Here is a 17,797-nt window from a genome sequence, read left to right as displayed (position 1 = left end):
GCTTTGATCTCCAGATAATTATTTGATCATTACCATTGCTGAAAGGCGCGCTGTAGTTATCTTTGATGAAATGAACAAAGAACTTGTATGTAAATACCCCTAATGAATGCACAATCTTTATTTACTCCCGCTTTCTCTTTCTTTGATATGTGCACAGCAACAACAGACACAATTGTTAATGTGCTTCTCCTATTTTCAGACTTCAGAAAATGCTTGTCAGTTGACCATATGGATGTTTAAAGTCAGTTAGTACTTTCTGGTTGAGTAACTGTTATGGGACATATAAATGCGTAGTTCATAACAAAGCATTTAACGTTTAGCAGTACACAGACACATGGTATGAAAACTCTTTGTTTTAATACACCGAAAGAGCTCTTTTATATAAAGAGCTGCTGGAGTTAAGTGGACTGTTATAGGTGAATTTACTAGTTGTAATTTACTTAAATGCCAAATATGTATACTACTCTGACTGACCTGATAACCATTTCTACAATTACCATTTTACTCAGATCACCAAAAAAAGGTTTCAAAGCTTCAGCGGTAATCCCACTGACTCACCTGTTATGGATCTTTTTATCTAAATTGTATCCAGCACCCTGCATTTATCTAGAATTTACAATGAAAAAATCAAAAGCAACCCGAACCTCTTCAGCAGTAAGAGTTTGATTGCTACCTGCTGTCTATTTGATTAATTTCCACTAACATAATGCTTCAGTCTGCCTTTTTCTACTTGATTTTATAGCTTCCATTGTAAGTTTGAGTTCAGCCCCTGAGTTGTTTCATGTGGCTGTACCTCCCCCTTTAATTCCACAACTGCTTATCTTGATATGTAAAGCTGTACTAGAATCAAAGGATAGGCTGGATGGTGTAGCTAACAAGAGAGCATGCCGCAAGCTGATTCCCAAAAGATTCATAAACTTGCTACTTGTATACTGTAGAGAGGCTTTTTAGTCTGTGCACTGAATGCTTAATGTGACACTGATTTATAAAAGCAATTCCATTTAGTTGCTCTTTTTGCTCCTTGGGCTCCTCTGGTGTATCCCTACCACATAATAGAAGCCCCCCTGTGACAAAAACTGTAATGCATTTGCTCTCTTAGTAAAATATTTTTGTAATGCAAGCCAGACATTTGGGGCACAGGGACTATGGGATAAATCCATCAACTTGCACACAGTAGCTTTAAAACCAAGCTTGATATATAGACATGTTGAATATTTCAAGTTTCCTGGCTGCGTTTCTTTAAGTTATTTGAATTTCGCAACTATTACCGAATGTGGTCAAATTGAAACTCAATTTCTGGCTTTCCATTATGTGATTATTAGTTTTCTTTAACTTCATGTTGAGTCCATCGATCTGAGTGGATAATTTTTACTGCTATCAGCATGTGATAGTTTTTTTTTCTCTCCAGGTATTTCAGTATTAAAGTTGGGCAGATCGATACTGATGTGTACCACCATGATGTTTAATTTTGTGAATTGATCCCCACATAAAAAAATATCAATACAAAATATTTTCTCTGACTCAGAATTGCGTTATTTAATGAAAGTAAATTGGTATTTGGGGCTTAAACTCTAAACAAAAGAAGTGCAGCAGAGATGGGGGAATTATAATTTTTTCCCCGAGCTTTCTCATTGACACAAACACATTCAGAAATAGACAAACAGGCAGAAAAGCAATAAGTGCCTGAATGTTGCTGCCAGCTCAAGTGATTGTGACAGGCATAGCTGGACTGGCCATCGGGCATACCGGGCATTCGCCCGGTATGCCCGATGGTGATTTTTTGTTTTTATGGGCCGATGTTTTTTTGTTTGTTTGTTTGTTTGTTTGGGGTTTTTTTGTAAACAGTGAAAGGTGGTGGATTGGCCAACTGGTCGTGATCGACTCTGGGCTGGACAAATTACAGCCGATGAGGGCGAACTTTAAAGTTCCGTATTGAGGTAAAAAAGAAATGTGATTTGTCCCATACTTCAGCTAGAATGAAAAAAGACAAAAACCTGGAGGTATTCTGTGTCTTTACGCTGCGCTGTTGCCTCTTGTTCTCTCATTCTCCCGTCTCTCTCATTTGTTTATCGCTCACTTTGTGCCAGAAAGAGGAAACCAGCGGAGGTCGCGCTAAACAACAGCAGCACGTTTAAGCTTGATAAGCTATTGTTAGAGTTGATTTGATATTACTTTCCAGTTTCAGCTGATGTTTGCTGGAGCCACAGCCATAAAAGCTGCTGGTCATGATATCGGTTTGGATATGTGGTGAGAGGGAAACGTGAAGATGAAGCCAGGAGACGTCCTTACTGAATCATCAGAGCTGAACAGGTGATGGAGAAACAGGTTTACCTTTTAGGTAACATGAATGAGGTGAAGGGAAGTTATGAACTGTTTCTGAGAGACAACTTACTCCAGGATCCTTTTCTATGTAGCTGACAGCTGGTAACTGTGCAGGGGCGGGTCTAGCAAAGCTTTGCCAGGGGGCCAGGTAGAGCATTAACAGGGAAAGGGGGGCACAAAGAAATACTTTCTTATTCTCATTTAAAATGTCTAGTTTTTAATAAATAATTATCTGAATCAAGTTTTCATCTGATGTACAATGTATAAAAATCCATTACTGTATGTAGTAAATATTAAGTCTAATATATACCCTAGTAAGCTAAAATACTTTTTCCTTTGGGAAGGTCCTATCTATGCAGTATGCAATTCTGTTGATGAAAGATGCTGAATCTATTTAATTATTGTAGAAAAATAATTGGTTTCTGTGCATTTGCAAAACAAATGCACAGAAACCAATTTCTGTGCATTAAATTAAAGTCTATAACATCGATTAAGCATCATAAGGCGGAGGGTGGGGGGTGATTTTTTTTTTGCTGGGAGTTGGCAACCCTATTAATTAGGTTGCTTAATATTTCCACTAAATACTGTTTAGAATGCCAGAATAGGGAGGTGGCGTAGGTTTAAGTTTATTAGATTGATACATATATACCAACAAGACAGTGTACATCACTGTCACAACAGCGTTTGTTTTCATTCAAAGGCTTTATGCCTTTTCGTATACCTGGTGGGCCGGTCTCTAGTCAAAATGCCCAGGCTGATTTTTTGCCCCAGTCCAGCCCTGGTGTCAGGTGTTGGGTTATATGCTTCCATTCACCACATCGGCATTTTAATCAAGTCAAATGTTTAGATTTAACAGTCCTTAAAGAGCATCCTTGTAAAGATAAAACCTAAACACTTTAATTCGAAGAACATCTTGTTCTTGTCTATTTTTTAAGAATATAGAGATTTTTGTTGCATTATAAAATAAGTTCTGCTGAACACATCGTAAAAACATGCTAAAAATGGATAAAACATCTGCACACCAAATGACACCAGAGAAACAACCTAAGAGTAGAGAGCAATAATGAGCATTGTCTTCCCCTTAAGGGGGAATGTATTCATATTTCAATTATGCGTTTGGAAGCAATAGCCTGGAAATGCACAGTTTATCCTCATGTTAGAGCTCAAGAGCTGGTGGAATTTCCTTTGCCATTTGTGTTTTTCTAATTATGTTCAAGTTTTAACTTATCTTCAAAAAGTTTGGAATGGAAGTGTTGCCTGCCTGATAATAAGCCAGTATGAGGTCGCTGTGTAACATGCTAGTGAAGGAGCTTCTGACTTATGGAATACCTGCTTATACCTACAATCTTCTGTAAAGCTACTGTGAAATTTTGTTGCTGGTGCGCAAAGCAGAAAAAAAGCATTTGATCACCAGTGCTTGCGACTGAAGTATCCTCTCTCTTTAGCATTGTTTGCATGCCAGTGTGGCAACAAAGCCCACTTAAGTCTGTCTTGATTAAAATGACAAGTGTGAAATAGAAAGCAGAAAACTGCCAAAAACAGTGCATGAAGTGATCTGGGTTTGGTGATTGTTTACCCGTACTGTTTTATTAGGGTTCGGTGGTGAACATTTTCTACTTTCAAAGTTCTTTATGTGTAATCTTTATTTGATAGCTGTTGCAGTCTCCAAAATAATGTAGTAACAGTTTAAGATGGTGTGAGAGTCTGCATCAAACCATCCAGAAAACTTGTTTTCCCCAGAACCGAGCTCACTGGGACACCACCATCTCTGGCTTCAAACAGACTGAAAAGCATCTAAATATCCTCCTACTGGTTGACAGGTTAGTGGGAGAAAGCCCACTTTCTTTTTGAGCTCTGATTGTTCTTTCTCCTACTTGTTCCTCCTGCCTTCATGCACAGTCTATGTTGTTCACCAAACCTTGTTTTGTTATACTCTGTTTTATTTTTTCTCATCCTAACAGACAAATTATACAGTCCACATTTCAGTTGTCAAAAGATTCAGCATTTTTTGAAATCTATTTCTGAAAATAGATTATGTCTATTTTTTCCCTTTATCTTAAAACTGCACAGTATATGTTTTTAGTATCGATTGTATAGTATATAAGAGTTCATTATCATATCATATTGGAGATGCGCTTACATAGTCTTGACTAACCTAGTTAATAGAATTATCTGAATAGGGTTTTTGTTTTGCAAGCATGACAGGCAGTGTGTGTTTCAAAGAGGAAGACGGGAGTCATTGTTCATATAAGCTGGTCACAATGATGTTTAAGACCCATAAAATTTGATTCCCTCCAGAATTGGTGCTGCACCTTGGAAATGTGCCAGTTCTGCACTGCTCGCTACCTCATGGTTCCTACAAAAGATGTTAAACCTTTTATCCATGCTGGTATGTTTGTACATATTTGCATTCCCTTCAAGTTGTACAATCTTTTAGATTTCCTTTCAGATAAAGCACATGCTCCATTAATCTCCCCTCAGCTGATGAGTTCCCTCCCACAGTTTTTTTTAATGCTCCATCATGCACATCTCTCAGAGTTCCTGGTAGAACTGGCTTTATCTGCACAGAGATACATGTTCTAACTCTCTTCTTTTGTAGTTGTCTGGATGAATAATGTTGTTCCACTGACTTTTTCCGAAACAAAACAAAGATATCCATAGGTTGTACAAAGAAGATTTATTTAACAGAAAGGTATAATAATATATGTCCTGCAACAATAACTACATTATCAACATATCATACAATATGAACGTTATCTCAGTAATTTTAGTTTTCCTCAATATTTTCACATTATCTAACGTGATCCCAGAAGAAACACTGGGGTTTTCTACACCACTGTGAGACTCCGGCAGAGCTCCTAATTGTTCCAGCACTCTGAATTAAACGATATCTGGGCAAAGACTTGCATGTGGCGGTCATTGTTTACAGTCCATCTATGAGTACAGATCAATTAAAAACAAGATAAAAGAAAAGAAACCACAAACAACACAAAGGTAAATTGTCATCAGATGATAGCAGATGGGTTTGAGATTGCATTTTGTCCATTCCTTGAGGTCCCGACTTTATACCTGCGTGAAGCCAAAGCCTCCTCAAATTTAATTTGAGCAAACAGATTCCAGAAAGATTCAAGCCAGTACTGTTCTTTGCCTACAGATTATGCATATTCATATGCAGATATCCACTTATGAAAATCAGTACAGAACAGAGGAGTTTTCAGCATATCAATGCACTTCTGATAAGACTTGTGGGAATACAGGCATTTGGTCTAACACATTGTATGCTTATCCAGTGATAGCTCATTGGTATGTTATGGCTGTATCGCACTCGCCTCCATTTAGAGGCACAGCACACCGCATGCATTTTTTTTCTGGTATTTTGTCTGCTTTGGATTAGCTCTGATCTAACAGCAATTACCCTTAGATGTGTAACACAGCAGAACATGCTCTCCTGAGGTCAATGGTAGGTCACGTGTCTTCAGACTGGTTAAGTGCATCATCAAGGTGAACAATACACACACGCTGATCTGCAGCCATTAATTTGTCGTGTTTTGTGGTTGTTTATACATTAAATCCTTATATGCATTTAAGGGAACGTTCCTCATCATTTTTTTTCCGAGTAGGTGTTTATTTATTTGCTAAAACTGAGTTTATCTAATTTCAAAGCAGATGACTACACAAATTGCATTTGAATTTTTAAAAAAGTGTTGATAGTTTATATGCATGTAGAAAGATTCTCCTTCCGTCTGTTTAACAGTATAACACATTCAGAGGGAGCCTGAGGAAAAAAAATATGTCATATGTCTGGTTGTAATGTTAATTTCACCTCTTTAAATAAATTAATCACACATTGTGGAAGGGAGAAAAATGGTGAGATCTGTAGCCAATTAGAGGAATTATGATGGCCGAATTCCAATAGGGAGGAGGATTCACATTCTATGCAGAGTTCTTCCTCCAGAGCCACTTGACATTTTTAGAAATGTATTTTTTTATGTTGCAGCTCTGCATTCTTTTTTTTCTTTTTTTTAATAAACTGGTTCTCCAGCTTACTGTGATCACATAGATAAGCAGATATGCAGGTACTGGTTATAAAGCACTTTTTGGACTTTCAACAGAAAGTAACAGTCATAAATATAGACATTCTTAAAGATAACTCATGCTCATTCCCAGCTGTAATAAAGTTGGAAACTACTAATCTCATCTGCAGTGCCCTTTTATAATTGGAATATAAAAAGCAAACAATAGTTCCCAATAGAAGCTACCAGGGTGCCGTAGACAAGAAGATATAATTAATTTGACAAGCAGTTTTAATGACACTACACTGCATGACAAAAGTTATTTAGTATTTCCATTGTGTTTTGGTGTAGACTTTGAAGTTCCTGTGCTTTGGTGTTCCAGATTGCACATAAAAGGCCTAGCTGGTCAGAGTTTATTATGCATGAACCACTTGGGGTTGCCACTTCACTACACACTAACTAGGATTGTAAATTTTCCTACAATTATTAATTTTGTTTTGTTTGTTTTTTTCATAATACAGATGTTTTTTTTATAACTGTGAATGCACTTTGAACCTTTATGTGTTCATGTGAGTTCGATGCTGTCAGTGCAGGTTAATTTCCTCAATCACATTACCTGTTCCACTTACACCAAACGTCTATATTAAAAACTGAATCTGCAGTTATGTCTCCTCTAAAATATTTTGTTAGCTGGACGGGCCTGGGTGGATTTTCATCAGCTTAAACATAGCAGTATTGTAGGAATAATGTAAAAGAGGAAAAATCCTGGAATGGAGTATAGGTAGCAACACCACAGAAAGTGAAACAGACTGCACACACACGCACACACACGCACACACACTTGTTTTCATATCTTAGTGAGGACTTCTCATTGACGTAATGCTTTCCCTAGCCGCTTACCCTAACGATAACCATCAGAAATGAATGCCTAATCCTAACCTTCAGCCTAAACCTAACCATAACCTAATTGTAATTCTGACACTAAAACCACATTTTGAGCCTCAAAAAATACCTTAAAACTCGTGGGGACTGTTGGTCCCCACAAGTATAGTAGCATGCCAATTTTCTGTCCTCACAAAGACATCTAAACATGTACACACACGCACACACACATATTTCTAGTGCACAAGTTCGTCAACGTCTGAATGCTTTCGTTTTTTGTATGAAAGATTGTTAGCTCTCTCTTACATGGGGTATTTGCTCATGTGTACTGTTGTTTTTGATGTCAGTTAATTCTAAGTATCTGCTAGGATTTGCTGGGACAAACATTTTTTGCTTGATCACATCCTCCTGCACCTCTGGACCATTTTCAGTACAGCTTTAAATTTTAGATGTCTTAGTGGAAGTGCCATCCTGGCCCCTTGCACTTGTACCTCTGCAAAACTGCTGGCTCTCCTACAGAGTTTCAAAACAGTGATCGTTCATCCCCTTCTGGAAGTCTTGAAGAAATGAATGTGTGGATGAAGTGGATGAGGCAAATCTGTTGAGTTGTTCAGATAGTGAGCAATGATTTTGTAACCAAAAACAAATCTGCTTTTTCAGTGGGCTCTATGCCAGCATATGATTTCACACTGACATGTACAGCATTTCAAGTTGTTTCCACTGAAAATCATACTGACAGTGTCTACCTCCACTTGTCCCTGTGTGCAGGTTCTTTGAGGAGATTATGTTGAATCAGCTAAATTTATTTTAGTAATTTAATGGTTTGTTCCCCTAATCTGTTGATCATACCTTCTGTTTGAATAACATTTTACTTTATGAGTTATTGATCTGGGAAGTTTGAAACTGTGAATATTCTCCCAGTTGAACCGCAATTGCAGAGCATTTTATAGTGTAGGGAGAAAAAAAAGTCTGTTATTGTGGGTTCCTGCACTGCTGTCTCATGCAGAAATAATCTAAATAATAAAAGAATGTGCAGAAATTAATAAAAATTTGCAAAAGTTTTTTCAGTATAGTGAAACACTGGCTCAATATATATATTTTTTCCTCTCTGGCTACTAATCGGCTTGTAATAATTAGACTGGTGAAGATTTTTTTAGTATGTTGTACTTTGTCTATTTTTGTGTGTGTGTTGCAAATTATTTATCCTCTCAGGTTTGACAAAGGTTTTTAGCAATAATATATTGAACTATTAGTTTTGCTTGGGTATGTCAATACCACCTCAATATAACCTATGTAGCAATTATGTATTTTATAATTTAATAATTAAATATATGGACATTTTCCAGATTTAGACAAGCCATCATAAATTCCTTTGTGTGGTGTGTATCTTCCACTCTTTAGTTCAACAGTGTGATCATTGTTCCATAACATAACTGCAATCAGGACAAATGCACTATTAACTCTGTAATGAGACAGCTCAACAAACAGAATTAATGGGACCATTCAAAATGGCAATCTCCAGCTTTCAACACTTAGTTAGGCTTGTAAGTATGGATGTCAGAGTCAGGCCTTAGCTAAAGAGAAAGAGTGCCACTGTGGAGTTATTTTTTTGACCCTACCTTTCAGACAGTGTTGTTATTTAATGCCTTTGAAACTCAGTAAACTGTGTGGGTATGGCTTAAGGAAGAAAAAAAGAGTACACATATTTTTCCACTTTAGTATAATACTTACAGCATTTTAGATACAGTGGCTTGCAAAAGTATTCGGCCCCCTTGAACTTTTCCACATTTTGTCACATTACAGCCACAAACATGAATCAATTTTATTGGAATTCCACGTGAAAGACCAATACAAAGTGGTGTACACGTGAGAAGTGGAACGAAAATCATACATGATTCCAAACATTTTTTTTTTTTTACAAATAAATAACTGCAAAGCGGGGTGTGCGTAATTATTCAGCCCCCTGAGTCAAAACTTTGCAGAACCACCTTTTGCTGCAGTTACAGCTGCCAGTCTTTTAGGGTTTGTCTCTACCAGCTTTGCAAAACAGCTCCAGCTCAGTCAGATTAGATGGACGGCGTTTGTAAACAGCAGTTTTCAGATCTTGCCACAGATTATCGATTGGATTTAGATCTGGACTTTGACTGGGCTATTCTAACACATGGATGTGTTTTGTGTTAAACCATCCCATTGTTGCCCTGGCTTTATGTTTGGGGTCGTTGTCCTGCTGGAAGGTGAACCTCCGCCCCAGTCTCAAGTCTTTTGCTGACTCCAAGAGGTTTTCTTCCAAGATTGCCCTGTATTTGGCTCCATCCATCTTCCCATCAACTCTGACCAGCTTCCCTGTCCCTGCTGAAGAGAAGCACCCCCAGAGCATGATGCTGCCACCACCATATTTGACAGTGGGGATGGTGTGTTCAGAGTGATGTGCAGTGTTAGTTTTCTGCCACACATAGCGTTTTGCATTTTGGCCAAAAAGTTCCATTTTGGTCTCATCTGACCAGAGCACCTTCTTCCACATGTTTGCTGTGTCCCCCACATGCCTTGTGGCAAACTGCAAACAGGACTTCTTGGTTTTCTTTTAACAATGGCTTTTTTCTTGCCACTCTTCCATAAAGGCCAACTTTGTGCAGTGCACGACTAATGTCTTATGGACAGATTCCCCCACCTGAGCTGTAGATCTCTGCAGCTCGTCCAGAGTCACCATGGGCCTCTTGGCTGCATTTCTGATCAGCGCTCTCCTTGTTCGGCCTGTGAGTTTAGGTGGACGGCCTTGTCTTGGTAGGTTTACAGTTGTGCCATACTTCTTCCATTTCTGAATGATCGCTTGAACAGTGCTTCGTGGGATGTCCAAGGCTTGGGAAATCTTTTTGTAGCCTAAGCCTGCTTTAAATTTCTCAATAACTTTATCCCTGACCTGTCTGGTGTGTTCTTTAGACTTCATGGTGTTGTTGCTCCCAATATTCTCTTAGACAACCTCTGAGGCCGTCACAGAGCAGCTGTATTTGTACTGACATTAGATTACACACAGGTGCACTCTATTTAGTTATTAGCACTCATCAGGCAATGTCTATGGGCAACTGACTGCACTCAGACACACCCCACTTTGCAGTTATTTATTTGTAAAAAATGTTTGGAATCATGTATGATTTTCGTTCCACTTCTCACGTGTGCACCACTTTGTATTGGTCTTTAAAGGGAATTCCAATAAAATTGATTCATGTTTGTGGCTGTAATGTGACAAAATGTGGGAAAGTTCAAGGGGGGCGAATACTTTTGCAAGCCACTGTATGCTATACACCAGGTTGCATCTCATACTGTCCAGAAGCTCAGTGAAGCCCTGGTGGTCCAGATGTGGGAGGAGATCCCTGATGACATTACTCATCTTCTCATTAGGAACATGCCCACCATTCTCAGGCATGCACACAAGCATGTGGTACAAACTACTGAGCACCATTTTGAGTTGCTGCAATGACATTTTGGTACAATGGACTAGCTTACCACATGACTGTTTCAATTTGATTTTCTTGGTGTCTTTGAATTCATCCCTCAGTAGGCTGATAAGTTTCATTTTCATTAAATGATGTAGCATCCTTTAATTCTGAACATTTTACCCAGATCAGTATATATATCAGACATGATTTTTTGTTTTTCTCATTGAGATACGATGTGTTTTCAAAATGTTCCCTTATTTTTTATTTCTTTACCATTAGTATTTCTAAACACTTTTTTTAAAAAACTAATGATAAGTTATTGGGTTGGACCAACAATTTGGTCATACCAGCTTTAATATAAAATCTATCAGCTATTGTTGAGTTAAAGTTATTTATTCCAATCTTCCAATTGGGGGGTGGTATTTGTGTGTCTTGGTGCAGCTGGCGGGTGGGGCCGGAGGGTAATTGTTTCCAGAGTTTTGAGTAGTTGAATGTTGTCAGAGCCAGATAACTCAACATTAATAAACTCTTTGACAACACAATGATGGATTTATTCCTTAGGTCTTTCACTATCCCATCCACTGATCTAATGGGATTTGCCAGGCCGACTATTATGATGAAGTAGGCAAATGATTGTCAGGATGTTGCTTCTCATCGGTCATATTAATTGCATTTATATGTCATTATTACAGTCTCCTAATGGATGATAGCTGCTTACAGGCAGGCACTCTTCTCCTTAACCTAATTAAGTTAGAGCCAGTGTTTTTGCTTTTTTCTTCCCTTCTCCATGCAAATTGCATCATAAGTGCTATGTTTTATGTTGTTTTCAGAGAAAGAAAAAAAATCTCCTTTGTCTACTTAATGTTATTTGTCAGTGGATTTGAACAGCCTTCTTAGTTTCCAACCTATTGATCCAGTGACAGTTAAAGGTTACATGGCTTAAGAAAGTCAACATCTAATATACAGGGATCAAAACAAACATATTTTTAGGGTATTGATTTTATTTCTACTGCAGTGATGTCTCCCAGAGAAAAGCAGAACAAGGAAGAAGAGTGCTTGCTTTTTACGCTTGTTAAGTAATTTTTTGTTATGCTGAGGTATCAATTAGACACCATACATTTACATAATACACGTCATGAGCTGACGTGGCAAAAGTACACATATTTGGCATTTAAGTAGTACGAAGACTTGTGTTAAAAATATGATAATGATAAAAGCATGCTCGTTCTTTGTAGCACTAGCTAGATGCGTACTGCAACCACAAATTATCAACACCCGGACTATAACCAGCCAACTTTTTCAGTTGTCTTAAACCCCTTAGTATAGTGCTATAACGGTGATAGATACACCAGTTTTTTGTATGTGTTATTGTTTCCTCGATTTAGTTTCAAATAATTTTAATGTTTGAAGGATGTGGCTGACCTTTTCACAGTTCACAAATTAATACAGTATAGTCAGTATAGATATATCCACTACCATTTTCTGACATGACACTACTGTTCAGGCTGTGTTGGCCCAACTCTTTCTGAAAGTGCTGTAACTAAGTTTAAAGATATAATTCCCCCAGTGTTATCCACTTCAATGCCATGTGCCAACACAGTGCAGAGCAGCTACCTGAACTCTACTCCCATAAAGGTCGATTATCTTGTTAATAGTTTTACATCTTCACTGCATACGACTCTGGATACTGTGGCTCAAATCAGAAGTACTCTACTCCCTGGTATAACTCTCAAACACACATCTTAAAGCAGATAACTCATAAGCTGAACAGGAAATGGCGTCTTACTAATTTAGAAGATCTTCATTTAGCCTGTAAAAAGATTTTAAACATTAGAAAAAAAAATATTCGCAACCATCTCACAGACGCAACATTGTGTACAGCTACTTTCAATACTACTCATATTTATTTAGACTCTTTTTCTCCAGTTGATTTTTGTGAGTTAACTTCAGTAATTACTTCATCCAAACCATCAACGTGACTTTTACACCCCATTCCTACAAGATTGCTCAAATAAGTCCTACCTTTAATTAATGGTTCAATCTTAAAAATAATCAACCTATCTCTATTAATTAAGCTGGCAGTAGTTGTCTATCTTGTCTATCTATCTAATCGACTCGAATTTGTTCATCTAAATGGAGAGTCCTTTTCACACATCGTGGAGTTCCACAGGGTTCAGTGCTAGGACCAATTCTGTTTAAATTATACATGCTTACCTTAGGCAGTATCCAGATAAGGCATGGCATTAGTGCTGTCAGCGTTAGTCTCGTTAAAATGACGTTAACGCCATAACCGCATTAATGCGGCAAATCTCTGTTAGCGAGTTAGCGCGGATCGGCCCGTGCGTGGGGCTGCACGGCGTCAACGCGTTAGCCCGTTAACGCGTTAGTTGGTTATGGCGTTAACGTCATTTTAATGAGATTAATGCTGACAGCACTACATGGCATACATTTTAACTCCTATGCAGATGATACCCAGATTTATCTATCCATGAAGCCAGATAACAGATATCATTTAGTTAAACTGCAGGAATGTCTTAAAGACATAAAGACCTGGAAAATGTCTAATTTCCTGCAAATTCAGATAAAACCGAGCTTAACTCTGCCCTAAAAATCTTCAAAATTTGTTGTCTAACCAGAGGCTTACTGTGGATGGCATTACCTTGGCCTCCAGTAACACTGTGAGGAGTCTTGGAGTCAATGCACATATTAAATAGGGCTGTCAAATGATTAAAATTTTTAATCAGATTAATCACAGCCTAAAAATTAATTAATCATGATTAATCGCAACTCGAAATATGACCAAAATGTGTGCAAACATACGGACAGATAGCGGATTTTTGCACACTTGTTAGTGTTATTTAATGCTAAGACCACGCTGAGTGGCCTGCGTTCACTCAGCGTGGTCTGACGTAGGCTGGGTGTTGTGCTGGAAGCGAATTAATCACAGCCTAAAAATTGATTAATCGCAACTCGAAATATATGTGTATATGTGTATATATGTGTAAAAATCGGGACAGATAGTGGTTTTTAACACACTTGTTTGTTTTATTTATTATTAATTGTGAGTACAAGCAGTACAAGCAGAACAGGGCTTCAAATAATTGTGAGGGATTTTTACTGAATGTTTTCCACCCGTTTAAATCTAGCACATTGTTTTATCCATATACATCTTCAAGTTCACAGAACATAGGCCTAATTCAACAGGCAAAATAGAAAAAATCTCCAATCATCCTTTTGGGTAAGGTAGATTAGTGCAAAAAAATATGAACAACAGTGAAAAGTATTGTTTAAATCACATTCAACCATAGAACAAGCTCTAAACACACGGTCCTCTGGTCTACTCATCCTTCAGCCAGTTGCTGAGACAAACCAACTTGTCCACGTTCTCTGAGTGCAGAGCAGACCTCTTCTTGTTCACAATGTGCCCTGCTACAGAGAACAGCCTCTCACAGGGCACTGTGGAGGCAGGAGTGGCCAGGTATCTGCGAGCAAGGCGGGCCAGCTGGCTGTGGGCTCCTGCATGAGCTGCCCACCACTGTAAGGGACAGTCCTCTAAGGCAGTGCAGGGCTCTGCTCTGTAGCGCTGTATGGCTCTGTCCTGCTGTACCTCCTCCTCTGACTCAGAGTCAGAGTCCATCTGCAGCAGGCTCAGCCTCTTCTTGGTTGGACCTTCTTCTGCAGTGTGTGATCTTCTAGGAGAGTCTTCATGCAGCATGCCTGCCAGTGTGGTCCACACTGCTTCTCTGTCAGTCTTGGGCACACTGCGTAGGTCTTTAAAACGTGGGTCCAGTGCAGTTGCGATCTGGAGCCATGCATAGTTGGTATGTTCCTGGCGGGAAGCAAGGTCTTCCTTAAACTTCTCTTTAAACCTCACCACATATGCAGGGTCCTCATCAGTTACTTCCATGACACGGCACAGGTGGCAGAAGGCTGGTAGAACTACAGAGCAGGAGACGTAGGCCTCTCCTCCCAGCAGTTCAGTCACATATCTGCAGTGGAATACACACACACACACACACACACACACACACACACACACACACACACACACACACACACACAGAGATAAGACAGCAAATTAAAAAAAAGCTTTTTAATACTAGGTAATATTAATAAAATATTTGATTTCATTTATTTTTTAAATAAGACATTTTCATAATAACAAAACTGATTTAAGATGTATGTTTGATACATTTAATCTAAACCTACAATTATGGTCACAATGACAGGCTCACCTGCAGGGCTCTAGAAGTGTCTCCAGTCTCTGGAGTTTGTCCCACTCTGGAGGCGTCAGGAGGACAAGTTTATGCTTTTGTTTATCCAGAGTCGCGGTTACTGCAGTTTGGTTGCGGATCAAGCGCTTCACCATCTCCAGCGTGGAGTTCCAGCGCGTAGGCACGTCCTGGGCCAACGGCTCCTGCTTGCGCCCCAGTGACACCTGCTCTGCGTTCAGCTCTGCTGTGTTTGCTGGGCTGTGCTTAAAATGGCCAACAATTTTGCGGCATTTGGCCAGCGCAGTGACAAAGCCACTGTCTGCGAGACTCACTGTGATGCATCTCTGTAGAATGTGCGCGGTACACGGCATGTGATTGAATGGCATGATGCGAGCCGCGGCGATCATATTGCGCGCACTGTCCGTGCCTACTGTTGTCACCTTCTCCTCAATTCTCCACCTGCGAGCAACAGTCTGGAACTGCTCTGCACAAGCCTCCGCAAAGTGCCGCTCTTCCGTTTTCATTATAGTCAGCGCAAAGGATGTCAGACCCCAGGCTTCAGTGATTAAATGCGCAGTAACTCCCAGGTAATTGTCATTACTCAATGATGTCCAGTGGTCTCCTGTCAGAGCCACGCATTCTGTGTGAACTAAAGCCTCTTCTTTTTTCTTTTTCTCCGTTTCATACAGTTCGTGGATTCGAATTGTTATTGTGCTTCTCGCTGGGGGCTTGTAGGACGCGTCCTGAGATGCAACCTTTAAAACATCCGCAAAGCCCTTGTCCTCCACAATGCTTAGCGGTCTACAGTCCTTTGCTATCCATTTGGCTATATTGTCGGTCAGTTTGTCCAAAGAAGACTTACCGAGTGGCCTGCGTTCACTAAGAGTGGTCTGACGCAGGCCGGGTGAAGCTGCTGCCCCGACAAACGCGTGTTTGGCATTAAGGTGGTATTTTAAGGTCGAATTTGAACGGTGAAATTGAAACTCTTTACTACAGTGAGTGCAAATTACAACGCGTTTGTTTATTGTCCCATCTATGTTCTTCTTGTATTTAAATTCCCCATCCAGAAGGCCATCCTGTTCCTGCTTCTCCATTTTCAGTGGCGCGGTAAACAAATCAAGTGGAATTATGGGAGCGACTTATCTGCGTGTTGCGCTAAATAGTTAAATATTCTAACGTAATTAATTCCAAAATTTAATTATCGCAATTAACGCGTTAATTTCGACAGCTATAATATTAAACAAACATGCAGGAATGCTTTCTTTCATTTGCACAGTATCTCTAAAATTAGAAACATTGTGTCTCAGACTGATGCTTAAAAGCTGGCTCATGCATGTGTTACTTCTAGTTTGAACTACTGTAATTCATTATTATGAGGATGTCCTAAAAACTCCCTGAAAGCCTTCAGTTGATTCAAAATGCTGCAGCAAGAATTCTGACAGGTACTAGAAAGCAAGAGCATATCTCCCCTGGCTGCTCTTCATTAGATGCCTGTTAAATTCAGAATCAAATTTAAAACACTTTAAAAACACAACAATATAAAGCACCTTGAAGCAACTGTGATTTGGCATTATGTAAATAAAATTGTTTACTGATAAAACTGATTGAACTGAATTCATATATTCATATTAGACTGTTTAAAGTAGTCTTCCAGGAAGGTGTTAATTGGACTTTTTGACTGTTAACCTTCCTAAAAATCTGTGTATAAATGTTCAGATCCAGTGTCACTTATTTGTGTTTACTCTTTAGGGGTGTTGTTCTAGGGCATGAGGACCCCACATCATATTAAAATTGTAAAACGTGAGTTTTTTGATGCCATATCGGAGGACTCATCAATATGACTGACTACATCCATTTGCAGTGATTCACACAAATGTGCAAAACATTAGTCAAGCTTAGGCAGAATTTTAGTTCTCAGCATTTGAAATTATGTACTCTTCATGGGTTTTGCATAGATTACTAAATTAAACTATGCCTGAGATAACTGGCTGTGGGAATTCACAGTTATCCAGTAGTTTATCCAGATAGTACAGACAAATAAACATGCTCGCTATGGATATGATAAAATTAAGAGAAAATACGTTATATTATCTAGTATCTAAGATTTTAATATATAATTGTTTTCACTGTCTGATTTGATTAAGTTACCTGTCTTGATTCTAATTAAGGAATTTGATTATGTTTAAAAATATTGCGATTTAGGTTAAAGTACACCATAAGACAGCATTAAACAGAAAGCTCAATTTTCTCATTTACTGGGATGCCAAGTTCCACCTCACTAACACAAGCACACATTTCATATATTGACTGGAGACCCTCAATATTTTTTGTTTGTCTGTTTGTTTTAATAAAAACAGAAATATTCCACTTTCTGTTTGGATTTTGAATTCAGGTTTTATGTATGTGCATATACTCGAGGTTGAATTACATTAATGGGCACCACATTGTTACAACTAGTGTATGAAAGTTGGCCATCATGCAATGGAAATCGCTGCACCATTGGTGCTCTTTGTTGTTGTCCCTGGTTTTTCCACCAACAAACAGTGAAACAGCTGCTATGCCCACAAGGTATATAGGAGCCTCCTGGTGAAACTATCCCCTAGAGCCAGGTAGAGTCTGATCAATGGTGTCTTCTCATATTCAACAACTCAGGCTCATGTTCCAGCTACTCTTTTAAAACTGCATAATTAGATAATAAAGTGAGGCATGTAGAATAGCATATTGTGATTATTATTAGAATGTTCATCTTAAATTAAAAATCTTAAAAATGTTTTGAATTTAGTTTTTTGCCCACACTAAAGTGATATTTTATGTATAATAATTTATTGTTACAGGTTCCACAGTCCAGGTTTAAAAACAGACTCTTGCCTTCTTTTTTATTGCTTTGTACTGTATGCATTTTAAAGTATTTGGAATTGTTTTTGATGTTGCT

General features: G+C 38.7%; 2 protein-coding genes across 2 annotated transcripts in view; one reads left to right on the top strand and one right to left on the bottom strand.

Annotated features, from left to right (window-relative positions):
- astn2 (astrotactin 2) overlaps positions 1 to 17,797 on the top strand; it is a 274,357-nt gene that overhangs the window by 7,375 nt on the left and 249,185 nt on the right. The gene's annotated exons all lie outside the window — the stretch shown is intronic.
- On the bottom strand, positions 13,673 to 16,112 carry LOC146383843 (E3 SUMO-protein ligase ZBED1-like). Its single transcript, XM_084935329.1, has 2 exons — positions 14,887 to 16,112; positions 13,673 to 14,640 (listed from the first exon to the last, which is right to left on the bottom strand). Exons 1-2 carry the CDS (start codon positions 15,957 to 15,959, stop codon positions 13,989 to 13,991), a joined length of 1,725 nt encoding a protein of 574 aa, XP_084791455.1. The 5' UTR covers positions 15,960 to 16,112; the 3' UTR covers positions 13,673 to 13,988.

The sequence above is a fragment of the Perissodus microlepis genome, chromosome 7 (assembly GCF_051167445.1).
Source record: "Perissodus microlepis isolate ML-2025 ecotype Zambia chromosome 7, ASM5116744v1, whole genome shotgun sequence".
Taxonomy (NCBI): domain Eukaryota; kingdom Metazoa; phylum Chordata; class Actinopteri; order Cichliformes; family Cichlidae; genus Perissodus; species Perissodus microlepis.
Note: the sequence above shows the minus strand (reverse complement) of the source record. Positions and strands in the feature narration are given on the sequence as shown.

Coding starts and splice junctions, on each gene's coding strand:
- LOC146383843 (XM_084935329.1), bottom strand. CDS start 15,959: ATGGAGAAGCAGGAACAGGATGGCCTTCTGGATGGGGAATTTAAATAC. Junction 14,641..14,886: donor ACACTTCTAGAGCCCTGCAG/GTGAGCCTGTCA, acceptor ATTCCACTGCAG/ATATGTGACTGAACTGCTGG.